This window comes from Schistocerca nitens, chromosome 7 (assembly GCF_023898315.1).
Source record: "Schistocerca nitens isolate TAMUIC-IGC-003100 chromosome 7, iqSchNite1.1, whole genome shotgun sequence".
NCBI lineage: Eukaryota > Metazoa > Arthropoda > Insecta > Orthoptera > Acrididae > Schistocerca > Schistocerca nitens.
The window spans coordinates 579,114,367-579,138,624 of NC_064620.1; the positions used below are offsets into that span (position 1 = coordinate 579,114,367).

At 38.8% G+C, this 24,258-nt stretch overlaps 1 protein-coding gene across 1 annotated transcript in view; it reads right to left on the minus strand.

The window, feature by feature from the left end:
• The window catches only part of LOC126194707 (eukaryotic translation initiation factor 2A), a 180,383-nt gene that overhangs the window by 129,439 nt on the left and 26,686 nt on the right, over positions 1-24,258 (minus strand). Inside the window, exon 3 of the mRNA XM_049932946.1 lies at positions 15,809-15,927. Coding sequence (XP_049788903.1) covers positions 15,809-15,927 — 119 coding nt within the window. The remainder of the gene's footprint in view (positions 1-15,808; positions 15,928-24,258) is intronic.

Here is a 24,258-nt window from a genome sequence, read left to right on the forward strand (position 1 = left end):
TTTATAAGTCATTGTTTTTTTCTGGCAGCTGTTTTTACAGTGGCGGTTGGGCAAATTTTAGTGGAAATCGACGTTTGCGGAAAGTTTAATTGCCATGTTATTTTAAAAGATATCAGAATAATTCAAAAACCGGTGTGCTCAGCATGAAATGAACTTCAGGCATAATTTTTTTAATTGTTCTATCATGCAAGAGAGTCACTCAAACTCTTTCTGTAAAGACTCTGAAAAAATTTATCAATCTTCACTTTTTAAGGCCTTCAATTTTCATGAAGGAAGAGAGACTCACTAATAATATGTTATCTCTGTGTTGTGTACTTACATAACTACCTGCAGTAAAAGTTGCAGTCCTGAGAATGCACTCCTGTTTTTTCTAGAGCTTTTCAAAAATTGCCAAAACCCTTCTAACCTCAATTTTCGCAGGTCAGTATCTAAAAAGGGACTGAATGAAAACAAATGAAAATTTTACAGAATGCTCTTTATTCTCATGGGAATATCTCACAAAAAAAATTATGACTGACACTCAACTACATTGAGAGTAATAGAGCAGCAAATTTCAGTAAAAACGCTACCCCTCTACATGCTCGTGCAGTGCCAAGTTAGCAAACAAGGGCTTGAAATTATTACGGTTGACATTGGTCAAATTATGTTTAAATCATTACATACAATAAATGATCAAATATGTCTACTTTTAAATAACAATGGGCAGAGATAACAATTGGTAAGAGTTATAATTCTTAAAATTAATGATACATTTGTTGTACTACACTTGTGTACAGTATACACATAGTAATGTTTCTCCATGTATACAGATTTAAAACTTCAGTTGTAACTTCTTTCCAGCTGCAATTTTCTTTAAGGAGTTAAACAAACACGATATTTCATTGCATAGTTTATCAGTTATGTTGTGTGTTCTACCAGACACTGTTGCGAGTTCCAGCGGAGTCAGCTTTCGTACTATTTTATTTGCAGGCACCCAAGCAGTGTCATTTTTGGAAAGTTGAAAGGCAGTTCTTGGACCAGAAGCGTGAAAGAAATGCACTAAAACATCATTGTTATCTTCACTTTTCTCTTCAGTTTTTCCAAGCCACCGCTTCTCATCATACATACAAACAACAAAATTGTTATTTGTAAAAGATGATACATTTGTAAAAAGTATTGAAGCTTGATGATCATCAAAGTTGGAGCCTTTGGAAGTAACAAAACATCTTATAAATATATATCTAATTCCAGTAATATTCTGTTGACAGTATTTGAACAAATCATGTGGAGTCAGGATCTGTTCTGTGTAAGGTCTTTGAAGGGAAGCTCGTGTAACTTCTCTTTTTGTTGTTCCGCCTATCCCATCACAAGAATTCTTTCCGTGTGATGAGGCAAAGAAATTCCACTCTGCTGGTAAACCAAAATCATTTTCGTGTTGGCAGATATTAATGAAGTTATTCATATTTTTGTACTGGCTGCTTGCGCCAAAAGTAGATTATCTTTTCAACATTACGTATGATATTCTTAATTTCTCTAATGAGGTGATGTTGAAATGCATACACAGTCGTGGTATTATGTTCTAGGTGGTCTCTAATTACACAAATAGGTTTGCAACACACGTTGTCTTCTTTTTTAAAGTAGATGACAAACGGATGCAGTGTCGCTTGTGCATTAGCCCAGTGAAAACTTTGAATTTCATCCTGTACTGTAAATGTATAGTTTTCTGCAAAATCACCAATCACTAAACAGTGGGTTTCTTTCAGGTTTTCTTTCGTTTCCTTAAAATATTGAGCTTGAGCTTTTGAGATAAAGTGATGGGATTTTAAAAGCACCAGCTTATCGACAAGAGACTGTAAAAATTCCTCACTGGGCATTACCTGTGTAATAAGCTCAACTCCATCAGTTTGTACCCATTGTTTGAAAACTACTACATCATATGTCAAGTTCATTTTTTAAGACATCAAGTAGGGTATCTGGTCCAGGACATCCTGCACATATGTCAAGCATACATTTTTCATTATCAATATCACATACCATGAAAGCTATCAGGTCTTTATAATTTGCATTAAGCTTTGCTCCTTCCATCATAAGCTTTGTGTTTTGGTGATGCTATCAAACGCATACAGTATGAGTTCCTGATGAACCCGGAAGAACACACGACTTTGGTCGTAGAACACAAAACATAGAATGGCCAACTTTGTTATCTGGGTATTTTTGTTTATAGAGGCTGTAGAGCTCATTCAGCAAGAGAAGAATTAACCTTTTCTGCTTCTGCACCTTAACAGTGTCAATCACAGTTGAAACACATTCCTTTTTACCAGGACACATGTGACTATTGTCATCATCCTCATAAAATTCTTTAACACTATTAATAACAACTTCACTTATTTTGTTGGCAACTTGTCTTTTCAAAAGATGTGGTAAGATACCTTGATCCATAACTAGCTGCCTAGTTAACTTCACCATGTATTCAGATGCACCAAATTCCTCAATCATTTTTTTCTTTGACCACGATCTTGGCAAGAGGCTAATTATCTTAATTTTGTCATCTTTACTGGAAACTTTGAATTTTTCTTTCATTTTGGTAATAAGTATATCATACTCACTTTGTGCATTTTCTGTACTATTTCCATTCTGAGCATCTAAGTCATTGTGGAAAGATTCTTCCAATTTTCGCTTGACAGCACATGTAATTTTATCAGTTTTTCTTTGTAAAGCTGATAGTCACTGGTCTTTGTTGAGCTTTGTTATTTTACGTAAAGGAGATAATTCCAAAGTTTCACAGATTGATTCTACTTGATGCAAAGGATCATCCTCAACCAATTCAAAAGGCTCAGGAAGAAATTCAGGATCATTCTCAACACTAATTGCCACTTTTTCAGCTGGTTTATTTACAAATATTCTTGATGCGCAAGTTGGGCATAGAGCTTGTCCAGGAATTAGGTTAATATCCACATTTTTTTTGTTTAGGTGTTTAACTAGTATTTTACGCAAAACCATTTTTAATTGGCTTTTTGTGAGTACCAAATGGGTCACAACACTTTACCAAAAATGTGGTTGTATTTGCCTAAATATTTATATTTGTGGTAATAACAAATATTAGAAATTTCTTTCGAAATTCTTAATTTTAACGAACATTGTTCTTCAGCTGGCAAGTCACTCACTCTTATTAATTCTTGATGCACTTTCTTCTTGTAGTGTTGTTTATGGCACTGTTCACTTATTAGTTCACCCACAAAAAAACTCATTTCAATACTTGAAAAATCTACTATTCTTGAAAACAGTTGAAGATGGGAGACTTCAGATCTACACTTACAAAACTCTTATTCACTTGTTTATTGTCTTGGGTCCTGGAAAGCAAATAATATGAAAAGTAACTCCAATGGAATTCACAAAGTGTCTGGTAGAACCCACAACATAACTGATAAACTATGCAATGAAATATTGTGTTTGTTTAACTCCCTAATGAAAATTGCAGCTGGCAAGTAGTTACAACTGAAGTTTTAAATCTGTATACATGGAGAAACATTACTATGTGTATACTGTACACAAGTGTAGTACAACAAATGTATCGTTAATTTTAAGAATTATAACTCTTACCAATTGTTATCTCTGCCCATTGTTATTTAAAAGTAGAAATATTTGATCATTTATTGTATGTAATGATTTAAACATAATTTGACCAATGTCAACCGTAATAATTTCAAGCCCTTGTTTGCTAACTTGGCACTGCACGAGCATGTAGAGGGGTAGCGTTTTTACTGAAATTTGCTGCTCTATTACTCTCAATGTAGTTGAGTGTCAGTCATAATTTTTTTTGTGAGATATTCCCATGAGAATAAAGAGCATTCTGTAAAATTTTCATTTGTTTTCATTCAGTTCCTTTTTAGATACTGACCTGCGAAAATTGAGGTTAGAAGGGTTTTGGCAATTTTTGAAAAGCTCTAGAAAAAACAGGAGTGCATTCTCAGGACTGCAACTTTTACTGCAGGTAGTTATGTAAGTACACAACACAGAGATAACATATTATTAGTGAGTCTCTCTTCCTTCATGAAAATTGAAGGCCTTAAAAAGTGAAGATTGATAAATTTTTTCAGAGTCTTTACAGAAAGAGTTTGAGTGACTCTCTTGCATGATAGAACAATTAAAAAAATTATGCCTGAAGTTCATTTCATGCTGAGCACACCGGTTTTTGAATTATTCTGATATCTTTTAAAATAACATGGCAATTAAACTTTCCGCAAACGTCGATTTCCACTAAAATTTGCCCAACCGCCACTGTAAAAACAGCTGCCAGAAAAAAACTAGACTTACAAAAATTTTTAAAACAGTGTTTTGTGAATGTCTGTCTGTAAAGAAGTCATGATTAAAAAAAATCAAGAAAATCAAAAATGTTGAGCAACATCGCCTGTGTGATTTGAAATGGATTGACCCTCATTTGAGTTAGCTAATGTCAGATTGCGAATATATAAAGGGTGTTAAAGATGCTGTACAAGTTACAGTACTCTGTGCTAGTCCGTTAATGATGTGCTTCCTTTTGACCGTTGCCCCCATCCCCTTTCATTGTTCAGATCACTGGGGAGCCATCAAGTTCAGTAGTAGTGTATACTAATTAAATATAGCAATATTTTGAAAACGACAATTGCTACTCACCATACAGCGGAGATGCTGAGTCGCCGATAGGTACAACAAAAAGGCTGTCAGAAAGTGATGGTTGGTTGGTTTGGGGAAGGAGACCAGACTGCGTGGTCATCGGTCTCATCGGATTAGGGAAGGATGGGGAAGGAAGTCGGCCGTGCCCTTTCAGAGGAACCATCCCGGCATTTGCCTGGACTGAGTCAGAAAGTGAGCTTAGGCCTTCATCAGAAATAGACAACACACACACACACACACACACACACACACACACACACACACACACACACACACACACACACACACACGCGCGCGCGCGACTTGCAGACAGACTATGGTCGTGGTCGCGTGCATGTGCGTGTGGGCGAGCGCGCATTCCAACAAAGGCCTTGTTGACCAAAAGCTCATTTTCTGACAGTCTTTAGCTTGTGCTTATCGATGACTCAGTATCTCCGCTATACGGTGTGTAGCAGCTACTCGTCCAGTAGCTTCCCCTGTCTAATTAAATGTAGGTCATACGTTCTGTCATGTCTGACAGTATTGCTGAAGGTACGCAAAGTGTGCTGTAGGTCTTCGTTAGGCTTGCTATAGCAAAGAGAAAATAACAACAAACAAATATCAAATAGAAATACACCCTACAATCATGACTACTCATTGGTGTATCAGGCAAATGGAGTTAAGAATGTTTTATGCAACTTTAGCATATACGTAACTTAATAATTATCATTCGAAAAACATTTGCAGGGACTGGGGCTGACTGATGCATTTCTTTATATGCGTGAGCGGGAGATGTGAACCACATACCCTCAGGATTTCCTGAAAAGGAAGCCTTACAGCTTTAGATCAAACACTGAAACAGTTCAGTGTTATGAGGTACAAAGAAGCCACTGGATTACCACTCTACTGTATACAGAACAGGAGGAGGCAGCATTTATGAACTTCTGTATGCAATCCTCAAGAGTTAGGAGTGTCCATATAATCAGCCACTGGAAAATTTGGATACTGCAAAAACTTCTAGGACCTTATGCTAGAAAGGACATTCTGGAATAGGGGATAGGGGAGAGCCAGAGAAGACCTGCAATACAAGACCACATGTGAATACAGCCACTCTGAGGTGTCAGTATCAGCAAGAACTGAAATGAAGAAAGGAATCACCTGGAGAAGTAATTAAGTACTCAGCACAACAGAAGGCAGAATGGACACGCACATTGTTGTGCATACATGTAGAATAGAATAGAATATTTTCATTCACCTTTCAGTATTTTTCATACAACTGGCTTCGTCAAAGTATACAGTGGTGTCAAGTTTTATACAATAATCAATTACATGTACAGAAAATAAAAAGAAAAAACACATATTATAATGTTTACTTTCTAGGAATTCTTCAACTGAATAGAATTCATTGCGTGTAATATGTTCTTACATGGCACTGTACAAGCTGAGTATGGCAGCTTATTGAAAAATTTTATGCTCAAGTATTTATAGTTTTTATGGACTAGGTAATGTCATTATGCCAAGACATTTAAAGTGGTTTCTACAGGACTATTTGGTGATAATCCTACTAAATATTTGATTGTCATCTTCTGCCATTTGAAAACACATGTAGTTCCTGGGGTACTGCCCCAGAGCAATATTCCATAATACAGATGACAAATGAAGAGAGCAAAATATGAGTGGAGCTAGAACTGTTTGCTCATACTGTTCCTTAATTTATACAATAAAAAGGACATGAGCTAGTGTGCTGCACAGATGGTTTTTGGCCTATGAACAGTCCGAAAAGTTTTACTGTTTTATTTTAATTTTTGGTTATCTTTTGATTAAAAATTATTTCTAATGTTTTTGTTTGGTTTATGCACAGCTGATTGGCCTGACTCAAATAATTAGTTATTTGCATTATTTCTCTGTTGTTAGGTAGTACACTTTGATAATTCTCAGCTGTGGTTATTAATGTCACATCAGCAGCATGTAGTATGTTTTTACATGTCACCGAACTTGAAAAGTGATTAATGCAGACAACAGAAAGGAAAGGTCCAAGAACAGAGCCTTGGGGTATTCCTCTTTTTATCAGGAGTATTGGTGATCTCTGCTTATACGCATAAACAAGCTGTAACCTACTGCTTAAATAAGATTTGAATAAACTGCGTGATTTATCTTCTATGCCACAATACTGTAACATATTGATGCTTATGCCTTGTGACACTGAGTCAAATGCTTTGTTAGGTCAGTATGTGTTTCAGACATAGATAGGCTTTTTTTCATCCCCCTCAAACATTATTCACCCAAGCTTCAAATGCTTTTACAGTAGATATGTGAGACCTGCATCTGAATTGTTGATCATTTAAAATTTTGTTGCTTTCAAAATACGTGTATATCTATTTATGAATACAAATATAATAGGGAAACATTCCACGCAGGAAAAATATATTTAAAAACAAAGATGATGTGACTTACCATACGAAAGCGCTGGCAGGACGATAGAAACACAAACAAACACATTCATACACACGAAATTCAAGCTTTCGCAACAAACTGTTGCCTCATTAGGAAAGAGGGGAAGGAGAGGGAAAGACGAAAGGATGTGGGTTTTAAGAAAGAGGGTAAGGAGTCATTCCAATCCCGGGAGTGGAAAGACTTACCTTAGGGGGAAAAAAGGACAGGTATACACTTGCGCACACACACACATATCCATCCGCACATACACAGACACAAGCAGACATGTCTGCTTGTGTCTGCGTATGTACGGATGTGTGTGTGTGTGTGTGTGTGTGTGTGTGTACCTGTCCTTTTTTCCCCCTAAGGTAAGTCTTTCCGCTCCCGGGATTGGAATGACTCCTTACCCTCTCCCTTAAAACCCACATCCTTTCGTCTTTCCCTCTCCTTCCCTCTTTCCTGACGAAGCAACCATTGGTTGCGAAAGCTAGAATTTTGTGTGTATGAATGTGTTTGTTTGTGTTTCTATCGACCTGCCAGCGCTTTCGTATGGTAAGTCACATCATCTCTGTTTTTAAATATATTTATGAATACAATTTTCTATTATCCTGGGTATGATTGGTACTTTTGAAATGAGTCTGTAATTACTTAGGAGGTTTTATCACCTTTTTTATACATAGGTAATGTAACTGTGAGCTTGAAGTATTCTAGGAAAATTCCTTCATCTAGTACTATGTCAAACAGTGCGAGAAGTGGTATTATGATTTCCTTTGCTATACACTTTGTGAAGAAACTACAGAGTGCAAAATAGTCTTCTGTTTTAAAATTGCTCACTTTACATAGTGATTTATAAACGTCATTTAAAGTGATTGGGTTCAAATAAATTTCTCACTTGTATGTTTTGCATGAGTTAGCAGGGATTCTGCACCTAATGTAGAATTATTGAGTGCAGTGGTAGTGCTGGCACTATTCAAAAAAATATTCACTAAGTGTATCACAGTCAATAGGGATACTGTTTTCTTTATTGATACTATTAATTTCCCTTTTCATGAGTTCCAAGCTGCTTTACAATTATTTTTGGAATTTAAAATATACTCATCATTTACACTGTGCCTAGCATTTTTTATTTGGGATCTGTAGGGTTTTCTCATGTTTATGTAATTTTTCTTTTCAGTCATTTTTATGAAACTTATCTTTCACAATTCATAGCAGTATCCTAAGTTTTTTTAGGTTGTGGAGTGTACCAGTTGTTGGTATGATGCTGCTTATGTGTAATATCAGTATGATATCTTTTGGTTATAGTGGGGCACATCTTTTCTACTATGCACTTAATCTCAGTCAAGAAAATGGAAAAGCATTTGTCAAAATCTTTTGTTATTATCCATTATGAGAGCAATCTATTTTCTTTAACTGATCTGTCTCCTAGTAGACTACATCACTTCTCATCCTCCAGTACTGAGAGCTGAATTTTTAATTTGAAGCCACAGCCATGCATGATCTGGCATTCCTAATTCTATGACATCATATTCAAGAGAATCTCTGTGTACATTACTAATTACATTTATCATCATCTACAATTATAAATTTATGCTGTTTATATTTGGCCAACTGCAATATTAAAGTACCAAGTTTATCTATAAATACAATCACATCAGAGCCTGGAGTTCAATAAAATGAGACAATTACAATTTGTGGGGTGCAATGAAGGAACCTCCCTGAAGATTGCGACAGCAAGATAAACGAGAACTGCAATCGGGCGCACCCCAGGCAACGTTAATCTATCAGTGGCTAATCCTTCAACAATCGGAACGGACTTCTGAGAAAATGAAGACCAATAAGACCCTACCCAAACAGTCTTTTCTAAGGCCACTTGTGAAAATGTCGATAAACATTGAAGGAATATCGAAAGACAAAGAAGTTTTATTATCTGACCTGTGTAATGAATATCAATTTGACTTCCTCCTGATTCAAAAAACTCATCGGGGCAGTACAAGACCCACACCCAAAATAGATGGAATGAAGATGATCTTGGAGCGACCACATAAACGGTACGGTAGTGCCATCTTTGCCAGGCCAGGAATTAGAGTCACTTCTGCATCACTGACTGACAGGCAAGACATTGAGATATTAACCATTCGAACTCAGCAGTATAACGTTACCTCTGTGTACAAACCCCCAGAATCAGGTTTTGTCTTCACTAAGCCTGGCAATTTCAGTTACCAAGACTTTAATTTTGTATTGGGCAATTTCAACTGTCAGAGCACTACATGGGGCTATAAAGAAACTAACAGCAGCAGAGTGGAACTGGAGACCTGGGCTGAGGTACACGATCTACTGCTCATACATGACCCAAAACTGCCAAGCTCCTTTAATAGTGGCAGATGGAAGAAAGGGTACAATCCCGATAACATCTTTGTTAGCAGGAAACTCGCTGGCCAATGTGGAAAACTGATCGGGGAGCCAATTCCCCATACGCAGCATCGGCCCATAATTTGCACGGTCAATGCATTTGTTAAGCCTGAACAAGTTCCTTTCAAAAGAAGGTTCAATTTTAAAAAGGCCAATTGGAAGAAAAATAGAGAGCTCATTGATGTAGAAATAACAAAAATCCCCCCACAACCTGAGATGTACGACTCTTGTCAAACTCGTTCACAAGGTGTCTAGGAAAACAATACCACGAGGATGCAGAACACAGTATATTATGGGACTGTCTGAGGACGCAAAGCCACTACTGGAAAGATACCAGAAGCTCTTCGATAACGACCCATTTGATGATGAGATACTTCTAGCAGGCGATGAACTCATGTCAGTCATAGCTGAGAACTGCAAAGCCATATGATGTGACCTCATGGGGAACCTGGACATGAAAGTGAACAGTAGGCGGGCTTGGAAACTGTTAAAGAACCTTAACGGTGACGCCACAAAGTCAAATGATAAATTTACTAACGCCACGGCAGACTAAGTCGCCACTACACTCCTTATGAATGGCAAAACCCACGGAAGAAAGTACCAGGAACCATTAGCACATGATCCGGCAGAGGAAAATCATCACCTCAAGGCACCATTTACAATGTCAGAACTTACTGCAGCCATTTCCAGCTTGAAGATTAACAGAGCTCTGGTATCGATGAACTTAAGAGTCGAGCAAATTAAAAGTTTTGGAAGTAATACCCTACAGTGGCTGCTAGATTTGATAAACGCATGTGTAGAAAGGCTCCATATTCCAAATATGTGGAGGAAAGCCTGAGTGGTTGCACTTCTGAAACCAGGAAAGAACTCTGATGATCCAAAAAACTTCCGACCTGTGTCTCTTTTATGTCACTGTTTTAAGATCTTGGAACGCCTGACGCTAAGTCGCATAGAAAGCGTCTTGGAACAACAGATCATCCCACAGCAGGCAGGTTTCCGACCAGGCAAATCGTGCTGCGGTCAAGTCCTGAAACTGACCCAACATATCGTGGATGGGTTTGAGAGGAAAGAAATCACGGGAGTGGCATTCATAGACCTTTCAGCTGCATGTGATACTGTAAACCAGCAGAGGCTTCTTAGGAAATAATGTGACAAGAGATTACCATTTAACATCACTGATAAGTACTTTCCTGCATAATAGATTTTTCGTCTGTCTCCAGGGCAAGAAGAGCAGGTGGAGAAATCAGAGGAATGGCCTACCTCAGGGAAGCGTCCTCGCCCCAGCTCTGTATAAAGGTACATTTACACTGGGATACATGTATCGCGACATGTATGAGCGACATGTCAATTTGACATGTCGCGATACATCACCTCATACAAAAATTCACGGAACTTGTATGCGGACCCTCCAGCTCATACATGTCGCGTATACATTTTGTATATCGCTTTTTGGCCATATACGCGACATGTATGAGCGACATTTGAAGAATTCGCGCATGCGCAGTACTATCATTTCCTGTCGTCTTGTCGACTGCCGCTTATTTCGACGATTAGCGCATGCGTAGTACCAGGCTCTTTGGCGGCTGTTTGAGTTTTGAAGGTGCCGACTGTCGTTTCGACGTTAATGTATCTGCATAGAATATCAAAAAGTGCCATATGCAACATTATTCTTCGTGTTTGCGAGGCCATTGTGCAAGTTTTATCCCAAGAAGTGAAGGTAAAAGTTTTATATATATATCAGAGTATGTAATACATTATATAATTTTTTCATGCATCTGGCACGTATATCAATGTTTTGCTATTATTCCGGCGGCCTCGCGTGATAATGTTGACAACGGATGCCGACAATCGTATGTGAGACGTTGGCATTAGGAATCGCGCGACAATGCAAATGTTTTGTCATGAAATCTTCGTTTTACGAGGAATCCCCAGTGGCTAAAAAACGGAGTGTTACTGCCAACTGATCCTCTGGTGGAATCGCTTCCCGAAAGTTTGTGTTGGTTTTGGACACAAGAGGAGCCACAAGTGATAATAAACCGCGGAAATCCTCCATACTCATCCTAACATAATTTCTAAAATATGCGCCATCCTCTAGCGTTAATTCGCGAGAAACTCTCTGTGCCACCATCTACGCTTCCTCCGCCTTTTCTTCCTATCATCTTCCAAAATAGCAAGTGTATCAGCACATAAAAATGTGAAATCTTCCAAATCGTCGTCGGAAGCTATCGCACAGTGATACACATCAACCAGTGTAAACGCACGCTCATACATGTATGAGGTTGATACTTGTCAACTCATACAAGTCGCGATACATGTCGCAAAGTCGCATATACATGTATCTCATACATGTGCCGATACAAATCGCAGTGTAAACGCACCTTAATATATATACAAATGACCAACCAGTGCCAAACATCACACGCCAATTTATGTATGCCGACGACACTGCAGTTGCAGCCCAAGGTAACAATTTTACGGATATAGATGAGAAATTAACCAGTACCGTGGAAGCTCTCTCCCAGTATTATGAGGCAAACCACCTAAGGCCGAACCCTTCCAAGACACAGGTCTGTGCATTTCATTTAAAGAACACGGAGGCAAATCGTGAATTAAATGTAATATGGAGGTGAACGTCTCGAGCACTGTAAAACGCCCAAATACCTTGGTGTCAAGTTGGACCGCACACTGACCTATAAACATCATTGTAATGCCACAAGGGAAAAAGTCTCAACTAGAAACAACATCATCAGGAAACTAACTAGCGGATCCTGGGGTGCAAACCCAAAAGTCCTGAGAACTTCAGCCCTTGCGCTCAGTGTGTCAGCCGCAGAATACGCCGCTCCAGTATGGTCTGCATCAACACATGCGAGAAAAGTTGATGTCGAGGTGAATGAAATGGCACGGATTGTTACCGGATGCGAGGCCAACCCCAGTGCACAAGATGTTTGATCGCACCGCCCAACATACGACATGACATCGCTGCCGAAGCCGAAAAAACCAAGCAAGAAAAGGACATGCGTCACCCTTCATATGGACACCAGCCTGCTGACTGACGGCTTTGTTCGAGGAAGAGATTCCTGTCACGTGCCCGAGCCCTGGAAGGATCGGCTGCAGAGAATCGTGTGAAAAGATGGGAAATCGACCTGAGAAACCCCAATAAAGATGTAAAAGAAGAACTGGTGCCTGGTGGAGACCTATCATACACAGTCTGGAGAACCCTAAACCGCACGAGGGTAGAAGTGCCAACGTGGAAGACAAACCTGCAGCAATGGGGTTTCCTAAAAGAGAATGAGAACATAACTCTGTCTGTGTGGTTCTGTCCAGGATCCTCAACACCTGTCTATCTGTCCATATTTAGACCAGCCCTGCACAATGAATTACTTATTGGAGGCAAATGACAAGGCCATATTGGCTGCTGATTTTTGGAAGTCTGAAGTCTAGTTCCGGACACAGAAAGTAAGTAAGTATTACAATTTGTGTGTGCATTAGCATACCAGCTACTTCAAATATGCCTTCAAGGCATATTCTGCTAAGGTCTACGATTGAGCAATGTAAATTACTTTTAATGTAGATTGAGACCCAACCAAGTGGCACGCTTTTTCTGCAGTAGATAGTAACTAGCAAGCGTACATGAGGAACGCACAGGTCTATTTCAGACTCACTCACCAAGTGTTCACTGATACACAAAACACTGCAGTTAATTTTATCAAGCCAGTATTGTTGATCACTGACTTTACCTCTAAGAGATTGTACATTTACACGAAGAAAGAGAACTTTGGTACAGAAAGGTATTTTGATTTCACCATGTCTTACACAATCATTTATTTTCACTGGATGATCTAAAACGGCACCATTGTCTAAATGAATTAGTCTGCTGCAGTTTTCTCTTAATGTGGTTCCTACCCTTCCTTCCCTTGTAATGTAGTTTTCCCTTAAAAATGAGGTATACTAACATGCACAGAAAGACTGTCTTTTAAAATGAGACTGTTGCATTCACAAATTTCATGTACAAGTATGTTTATCTTTTGACACACAAGTTTCTCATGTTCAGTGTGCTGAGTTTTCTCTAGTCTACTAATATCTATTACATTTCATTTTGCGAAGTGGAGTATAGTTGTGCGATTTTTAACATTGGTTTTAAGGATCTCTTTGTTAACACATGAATTAAAAATCAGGTCATGTCTATGAGGTATCATCGCAACAACAGTGTTTTCATCTTGTTCATGCCTAAAAAATTCTTCAAACCTGTTTTACAATTTTTGGCTTCATTGTTTGCACCAATCACATAAACAACAAAGTCACTATCCTTCAGTACATTCTTATGTTTTGAGAGGTCTTTAATAATGTTTTTCATTTTCGTGCCGAATTTCACAATGCCGGTTGCACAAAAGTTCATATTAATGGCCTGTAAAATGCTATCCAACTTTCTTTTGAGGTTGTCCGCTAGAAACAGCATGTTGCCTTCCCTAGACTGTTCTTTTTTATTGCTGCTGACTTTACTTTCATTTTATATTGACTTTCACACGGGCTGAAATGTTCACTTTAAATGTTTATGAAGTCACTGCTGCTTTCCAATAAAACACTATACCTGTTTGTGCATAAGAGATTAGTTTTATACAATGAATTCTGTCAAAAGTGAGGCATGTATTTAATCACTTTGTTAGGCATTCGAAGAGAGCAAGGAAGAGTGTTTGAATTGTTTACACACTTTTGGCTGTTACTTCCACTGGGAAGAATGCCTGAATTGTTTACACACTTATGGCTATTTTTCTTCACTAGCACACTGTAAACACTTCTGCATATTAGTATATCATATCATTTGTTGTTTTCCGTATCACTTTTGTAGCTTGTAAACTGCTTTGAATACTATTTGAAACCAATGTTTGTAACTCACAGCTTTTATTTCTATGATTAGCATTTTCTCACCTGACAATATCAACAACTTGCTGAAGGCTTTTTAAACATTCATTTAATTCCTTAATTGCACACAGTTTTCTGTAAAGTAAATATAACCTTTAGCCATATCAATATTACTTAACACCATCTATAAAGAATTTAACAACAAATTTGTGTAACTTATGCCTTTTACTGGTAAATGAAATGCATTTTTTTCTTTTCTGTAACGGCTATAATATTGTTATTACTACATGACCATCACTGTACATAGGTAACACTCAAAACTGATAACTTTTAATGTGGATACATTAGAGGTGGCTACATGGTCAAGCAACTAAATGCTGATAATAAAGAAAAAATCTCATCCACCAACGATGTGCCACTGCTGTACCTATGTCCAATCATTTCCATAAACACACAAAATATACACTACCTTATTTAATGCAGCTTTCATTGGCATTATCAGCTTATGAACACATCGTGTATCCATTATTTTGATAGCTATCTTTGTCTAATGAAATCTCTCAGGTTTATTAGGCCTGATTAATTAATGGTGTGCTTAGGGTATTCCGCTGAGCTATTGGATCCTTCTCCATTAGAATGGAAATAATAGCTCAGCAGAACATTTGAAAGCACACAGTTTATCCTGTGTCTACTTTATTTTTTTCAGTTTGTTTGTAAATCTCATCTCATTCATTCATAAACTGCAGCTAACCTGTAATACATGCAGAGGAGTTTCTTATAGTGCCTTTTGCACAGACATAAATACGGATGCAATCATTCTGATAATATTTCAGACAACAAGAGCACACTCCACCATCGTAACTATTAAAGACTGCAGCACGTCAAAGACAAAATTCTTGGAATGAACAAATTGCACAGCACTCCTTGCCCATTAACTGAGGTAACATCCGGAATTAATTTTGATGTAAATCTGCACCCAATTAAAATTCAATGCAGAATATTTCACAATAAAACCTTCTATTCTTCTGCACATTTTATTGTTGTATAAAATCAAACCTTTCCAGTTTTTTAAAAAAAAAATCACACACACACACACCTTCACACAAACAGGCACATCTCACTCATGCATGAGCACCATCTCCGACAGATCAGACTGGAATGCCAGTCTGAGCTGCCAGAGATCGCGGTCAGGTATGCATGAGGTGTGCTCGCTTGTATGAAGGAATGTGTGTATTTATTTACTTTTCTGCAGAAGGCATTGTCCAAAAGCTAATGTGTAAGTGTCTTTTTGTTGTGTCTGTCTGCAACTGAATTTGTCATCTTTACAGTGAGTAGCAACCTATCTTTTCCTTATATTGTTGATATTCAAACCCGAAGTTTGATTTAGTTGAACAATACACATTGATAAAAATTTCAAATTTGTATCTAGATGGCCTTTATTAAAAGTAAAGATTTTTCAAAAGAAATTGAAGAAAGGAAGGACGTAATTTGTTACCCATGTACTGCTCCCAAGTCATGATGTATGTCCCTTTTGGTGAGAAGGTGATATTGGAAACTTTTGGTCTTGGAATTTCTGCCAACACTTTCCACGTGTTTGTGCTGGCAATCTTCACACTAAAACATAAAATAAATGAAAGAATATAAATATATAGTTTTAACTTGTGTATCATCATTTGTATACAGTTTTGGAGGTCCTATTTATTTCCTCTACCGAAGTCTGCCTTTAAACTAATCCTACAAGCAAGCAAGCAAAAAATATAAATGGTACACAATAACTTATTAATGGTGTACAAACTATTTTAAAACACAATAAAAGTAAAAAAATCCAAATATGTTATAGGATCAAAATGAAATATAGTGAAGACATCCAAAACAACTTCAGAAAATCTACAAACTGTTATGTTATACAAATGAATCATAAACAGCTGATGATTCATACTGCTTCACAGATTACAAAACCCTCAGCTCATATTATTAGTTTTTCGCTGGGAGACTGCCCCCCCCCCTCCCCCCTCCCACTGCAAATATCGAAAGTGATACCTTTGTTGAAAAGTGGTACTAAGCATAAAGTTGAAAATTATTAATCCTTTTTACTCCTCTCAATATTCTCTAAAGTAACTGACAAATTAATGAGACAATGAATCACCACATACTTAAGTGGCCGCAGTCTACTGAATAATAATCAGCGTGGCTTTCGAACAGATAGAAGTACAGAAACACCGATACTGGATTACACCTTCAAAATAGTTAGGAACTACCAATACAAGGATAGAGGTCTCGTAATTGTTGGCAATTCAAACATATAACAAATAATGGTACCCCTTAGTGTAGGGCAGAAGAAGGAACGCAGTGTGTATACCTGGGGGCCTCTTGCAACAAGCTGAAGAGGCTATCCTAGCAGCCACTGAGGGAATAGGGTGCAGCCAACTGCAGATTGTGGTGCACTTTGGAACGAATGATGTCAGTCTTCTGGACTCTGAACTTGAATAATACCTGCATCTGGCAGAAGAGGTTGAGAAGCTCACAATTTACAGCATTGCCCCCATAAATACGTCTACATGATTACTCTGCTATTCACAGTAAAGTGCCTGGCAGAGGCCCCTGGTTCGGAGTCGAGTGGAAGGATTGAGGGTTCTGTGCCTTTTTGGACTTGCACCATAGTGTTGAGAACTGTAGAGTCAGCTGTGCACTACACGTTAGAGGCTGCTACACAGGTAGTGGACAGTATGCGGGGTGCACAGAAAGGTTTTTTGGATTGGGCAGCCATCTATCCAGTCCAGATAACAATAGCAGTAGGAAACCCAGAAACATCAGTGTAAGATCGCAAGAAATGACTCCCACAAGTGAGAGTATTAAAATAGTAAACTGCCAAAGCATTTGCAATGAGATACCAGAATTTGAAGTGCTCATGAGAAGCAGTGAAGCTCCCGTAATACTAGGTACAGAAAGCTAGTTAAAACATGAAGCCGACAGTAGTGAGACTTGTGGGGGAAATTTAAATATATATCAAAAGGACAGGCAAATGGGGAAATGGAGGTGGCATATTTGTCACAGTAGACGAGACTCAAATCCATCGAGATAAAAATTGGAGCTGCATGCGAGATTTTTTGGTTAAGATTCAGTATCAGTAGGTATATAATTATAATTGGTTTCTTCTACAGACCACCTCTTGATGTAACTGAAAAGTTTACAGGTAACTGAAAAGTTTAGAGAAAACTTCAGTTCACTTGTACATAGGCTCCCTGTTCAAACTGTAATCACTGGTGGCAACTTTAATTATTAATCAACTGGAAGAATCGGTTTTGTTAATGGTGGCTGTAACAAGACATCCTGAGAAATATTACTAAATTCCTTCCCTGGAAACTACTTAGAACACACAGTTCAGGCTCCAATCGTGATGGAAAAATATTAGGTATAATGGGAACAAATAGACCAGATCTCTATGAGGATGTCCACATTGAAACTGGTACCATTGACCATGAGGTGGTTGTGGCACCAATGACTACCAAAGTACAAAGGGCAAGTAAAACAAGTTGGAAGATATATATGTTCAACACACTCGATAAAAAGCAGCAGTAGTGTCATAGCTCAATGAAGAACTTGAAACTTTTACAACAGGACAGCAGCGTGTAGAGAAACTATGGACCCAGTTTTAAAAAAAGAAAAGCTGACCATGCACTGGATAGGTAAGTGCACAGTAGAACAGTTCATAAAAGGGAGGGGGGACCCTCCATGGTATACAATCACTGTAAAGAATATTCTACAGAAACAGAGATTGTGTAATAGGTGTAAAACAAAGCATAGGACTTTATGTAGAGAAATGCTAAATGAAATGTGTTTGGCTGTCAAGTCGGCGATGCATGATGCCTTCACTGACTACTATTTTCAAATGATCTTTCACAAAGCCCAAAGAGAGTCTGGTCATATGTAAAGGCTGTTAGTGGCACCCGAGTTAGTGTCCAGTCCCTAGCGAATGAGACAGGAACAGAAATTGACGGTAGCAAAGTAAAAGTTGAAATGTTTAACTCCATTTTCAAATGTTCCTTTACAAACAAAAACCCAGGAGTATTGCCCCACCTTAATCCTCGTACCACTGAAAAGATGAGTGAAGTAAGTGTTATTGTCAGTGGTGTTGAGAAATAAATGAAATCATTAAAACTGAACAAAGCTTCAGGGACCAATGGAATCCCTGTACATTCTGTACCGAACTAGCTTAGTGCCCACTGCTTTGCTCATGTATGCTGTATGACCTGAAGAGTTTTTTTGTTTTTATTTAATCGAATTGTTATGTTGTTCACAAATTGGAGCAACTTCTTAGCTTTTTACGCTAATTAAGGCCATATAAGTATGGTCTTTTCTGAACATACTTCTGACCAAAAAGCAGTTCTGGCAGCTGGAGTCCAAAGTTTTTGTTAATCATGCCTTTTGCATTCTTGTGGAGAGATTTCCGTAGCAACTTTCATACCCTAACTAATATTTCTTTGTATCTAACCAAGAACTGAACTACAAATTTTCATAAATTTAGCTTTAAAAATTTTTAATGTAACAAAATAAAATTGTTCATCCCCTATATTTCAACCCCTTGGGGATGGAATTTCGGAAACTTCTTTCTTAAATGACACCTAACAGTATAAGACCCACACCTCCAAATTTCAAGTTTCTATCCTTAGCAATTTGCGCTGGACAATGATGAGTAAGTCATCCAGGCCATTGCCTTTTATATACTGAGATCTGTGGCTGAGTTAGCTCCTCTGCTAACTATAATCTATTGAAGATCCCTCGAACAAAAAACTGTGTCACTTAGTTGGAAGAAAGTGCAGGTTACACCAGTTTCCAAGAAACGTAGGCAAAGTGAGCCACAAAATTGCTGTCCAACATTCTCAACACTGATTTATTTTAGAATGTTAGATCATATTCTGAGCTCCAACATAATGAGAAATCTCGAACAGAATGACCTCCTTCATGCTAATCAAAATGTACTCTGAAAACATCCATCAGGTGAAACCCAACTCGCACTTTTGACAGGACATACTGAAATATTTGGACCAAGGCAGTAAAGTAGATGTTATACTTCTTGATTTTCGAAAAGTATTTGACTCCGTACCATATCTACACTTATTATCAAACTTTGTGACTGGAGAGAGGACTTTTTGGTAGGACGACACAGCAAGTCATCTTGGACGGAAAGTTGTCAACAGATATATGTCTTCTTTATACTTTTGTCAAAATTAGCTGCAAAAATGTCCCCCCCCCCCCCCCCGCCCCTCCCCCAAAAGGGTCAGAAACAACTGAGATCATAAGCCCCTTACAACACTAATATGAAAAAGAAGTTAAAAGCAACTAAATGTTAAGCCCAATCGATGGGACCAAAGACAGCTAAGAACAAGGGGTTCCTCTTGGAGAAAGGTCCACAAAATATGCTGTACACACAGCAGAGGTCCCGAACTAAAGATTACATGTCTTTCTCCATATTGCTGCAACAGACAAAAAGTAAAACGCGGTCGACAGCCCACATCTACATCTATATGTAAGTGATTACTCTGCTTTTCACAATAAAGTGCCTCGCAGAGGGTTCACTGAACCACCTTCAAGCTGTCTCTCTACCATTCCACTCTGAAATGGCACGCGAGAAAAATGAGCACTTAAATTTTTCTGTGTGAGCCCTGATTTCTCTTACTTTATCACAATGATCATTTCCCCCTATGTAGGTGGGTCGCAACAATGTTTTCGCAATCGGAGGAGAAAACTGGTGACTGAAATTTCATAAGAAGCTCTCGTCACAATGAAAAACACCTTTGTTTTAATGATTGCCACTCCAATTCATGTATCATGCCTGTGGCACTATCTCCCCTATTTTGGGATAGTACAAAACGAGCTACCCTTCTTTGAACTTTTTCGATATCATCTGTCAGTCATGGTTCATGGTGTGGGTTCCTGGTATCATGTCCTAGTTCATGAACCACACGGGCAACGTATGAGTGGCCAAGTAAGTGGTCCTGACAGTCGGGATACCAGTTACTTTGGAATAAGGCTGGGCATCTCGGACATATTCCGAGCCGTGGCCACCTTTGTGCTCAGACGGCAAAGACTACCAAATCCACCGGTTAGTCCCTCAACTGTTAGGGTTAAACTCAATGGGACCCGGGGCAAGTAAGGCTAGCAACCTGCTTCCCTGGTACTATAAATATGATGCTGGCAACAATCAGAGCAAAATGCCTCGGACCTTTTGAGGTGACGGAGTCCCACCACTAATTGACAAACCAGGGACTCCTAAGACACGACTCGGGAAATGCATGGTAACGAGATGGGGAGCTATTAATATCAAGGGGGGCTACTCTGGGTAGAGGGCAGAGTTGGCAGAGGCTGCAAGTAAGATGGGGTTGGACGTTTTAGCTGTTAGTGACATTCGGGTAAGGGGGTGAGAAAGAAGAGGAAGTGGGAGAATACAAGGTCTACCTGTCAGGAGCACAATGGGGTGCAGGGCTTTTCATCAGGAAAGAAATGGAACCCAGTGTAGTTGCAATAAGGTATGTAAACGAACAACTGATGTGGATAGATTTGACAGTGTCTAGCAAGAAAATTAGGATTGTGTCAGTATATTCGCATTGTGAAGGGACAGATCAAGATAAGATGGATAGTTTTTATGATGCACTCAGTGATGTAGTTGTTAGAGTACAGGACAAGGACAGTGTTCTGCTCATGGGTGATTTTAATGCCACGATTGCAAATCGAACAGAAGGGTATGAAAAGGTTATGGGTAAATTTGGAGAGGATATGGAGGCCAACAGGAACGGGAAACAACTCTTGGATTTCTGTGCCAGTATGGGCTTAGTAATCACAAACTCCCTTTTTTAAACATAAGAACATTCACCGGTATACAAGGGAAGGCAGCAATACCAGATGTGTCATTGACTATATAATAACAGATCAGGAATTCAGGAAGGCTGTGAGGGACACACGTGTATTCAGGGGATTCTTTAATGACACTGATCACTATTTAATCTGCAGTGAAATTGGTATTGTGAGGCCGAAAGTGCAGGAGGTCAGGTCCATGTGTAGGAGGATAAGAGTGGAGAAACTTCAGGATAAGGAAATCAGACACAAGTACATAACAGTGATCTCAGAAAGGTACCAGTTAGTTGAATGTAGTCAATTGCAGTCACTGGAAAAGGAATGGACCAGGTACAGGGACACAGTACTAGAAGTGGACAAAGAATGTCTTGGTACAGTAGTGTATAAAGGTAGGATGAAGCAAACAGCTTGGTGGAATGACATAGTCAAGGCAGCCTGTAAAAGGAAAAAGAAGGCACATCAAAAATGGGTACATACTAGAACTCAGGTAGACAGAGAAAGTTATGTTGACGAAAGAAACAAAGCCAAACAGATAATTACAGCATCCAAGAAGAAATCTTGGGAAGACTTTGGAAACAGGTTGGAGACCTTGGGTCAAGCTGCTGCAAAACCATTCTGGAGTGTAATTAGCAGTCTTCGAAAGGGAGGTAAGAAGGAAATGACAAGTATTTTGGACAGTCGGAACTCATCAAATACAGTGGAATATCAGGTCTTAAATGGCTACACAGGATAATTGAAATGGTATGGGAGTCGGGACAGGTTCCATCAGATTGGAAGAAAGCAGTAATCACACCAATCTTTAAACTTGGAAACAGAAAAGATTGTAACAACTACAGAGGTATCTCTTTGATTAGCATTGTGGGTAAAATCTTCTCAGGTATTGTTGAAAGGAAAGTGCGAGTATTAGTTGAGGACAAATTGGATGAAAATCAGTGTGGGTTTAGGCCTCTTAGAGGTTGTCAGGACCAGATCTTTAGCTTACGGCAAATAATGGAGAAGTGTTACGAGTGGAACAGGGAATTGTATCTATGTTTTATAGATCTAGAAAAGGCATATGACCGGGTTCCTAGGAGGAAGTTATTGTCTGTTCTACATGATTATGGAATAGGAGGCAAACTTCTGCAAGCAATTAAAGCTCTTTACATAGATAGGCAGGCAGCAGTTACAGTTGACGGTAAATTGAGTCCATGGTTCAGAGTAGTTTCAGGGGTAAGACAAGGCTGCAACCTGTCTCCACTGTTGTTCATATTATTTATGGATCATATGTTGAAAACAATAGACTGGCTGGGTGAGATTAAGATAGGTGAACACAAAATAAGCAGTCTCACATATGCGAATGACTTAGTTGTGATGGCAGATTCTACTGAAAGTTTGCAAAGTAACATTTCAGAGCTAGATCAGAAATGTAAGGACTATGGTATGAAGATTAGCATCTCCAAAACAAAAGTAATGTCAGTGGGAAAGAGATATAAATGGATTGAGTGCCAAATAGGAGGAACAAAGTTAGAACAGGTGGATGGTTTCAAGTACTTAGGATGCATATTCTCACAGGATGGCAACATAGTGAAAGAACTGGAAGCGAGGTGTAGCAAAGCTAATGCAGTGAGCGCTCAGTTACGATCTACTCTCTTCTGCAAGAAGGAAGTCAGTACCAAGACTAAGTTATCTGTGCACCGTTCAATCTTTCGACCAACTTTGTTGTATGGGAGCGAAAGCTGGGTGGATTCAGGTTACCTTATCAATAAGGTTGAGGTTACGGATATGAAAGTAGCTAGGATGATTGCAGGTACTAGTAGATGGGAACAATGGCAGGAAGGTGTGCACAATGAGGAAATCAAAGAAAAACTGGGAATGAACTCCATAGATGTAGCAGTCAGGGAGAACAGGCTTCGATGGTGGGGTCATGTTACACGCATGGGAGAAGCAAGGTTACCCAAGAGACACATGGGTTCAGCAGTAGAGGGTAGGAGGAGTTGGGGCAGACCAAGGAGAAGGTACCTGGATTCGGTTAAGAATGATTTTGAAGTAATAGGTTTAACATCAGAAGAGGCACCAATGTTAGCACTGAATAGGGGATCATGGAGGAATTTTATAAGGGGGACTATGCTCCAGACTGAACGCTGAAAGGCATAATCAGTCTTAATTGATGATGATGATCTGTCAGTCCCACCCGATGCGGATCCCACACCACACAGCAATACTCCAGAATAGGGCGGCCAAGTGTGGTGTAAGCAGCCTCTTTAAAAGACCTGCTGCACCTTCTGTGTGTTTTGCCAATGAATCACAGTCTTTGGTTTGCTCTACCTGCAACATTATCTATGTGGTAGTTCCAATTTAGGTTATTTGTAATTGTAATCCATTAAGTTGAATTTACAGCCTTAAGATTTGTGTGACTTATCGCGTAATCGAAAATCAGCGGATTTCTTTTAGTACTCATGCGAATAACTTCAAACTTTTCTTTATTCAAGATCAACTGCCACTTTTTGCACCATACAGTTTATCTAAATCATTTTGCAACTCGTTTTGGTAATCTGATGACTTTAAAAGATGGTAAATGACAGCATCATCTGCATACAATCTAATAGGGCTACTCAGATGGTCTCCTATCTCATTGATATAGATCAGGAACAATAGAGGACCTATAACACTTTCTTGGGGAACACCGGTTACTACTTCTGTTTTACTTGATGACTTTCCGTCTATTACTACGAACTGTGACCTTTCTGACAGGGAATCATGAATCCAGTTGTACAACTGAGGCGATGTTCCATAGACACCCAGTTTGGTTAGAAGACACTTGTGAGGAACGGTGTCAAAAGCCTTCTGGAAATCTAAAAATATGCAATCAATTTGACATACTCATTACTTCATGAGTATAAAGAGCTACGTGCATTTCACGAGAATTATGTTTTCTGAATCTGTGCTGACTGTGTCCATAAATCGTTTTCTTCAAGGTAATTCATAATGTTTGAACACAGTATATGTTCCAAAACCCTACTGCAAATTGGCGTTAGTGATATGGGCCTGTAATTCAGTGTATTATTCCTATTTCTCTTTTTGGGTATTGGTGTGACTTGAGCGCAATTTTCCAGT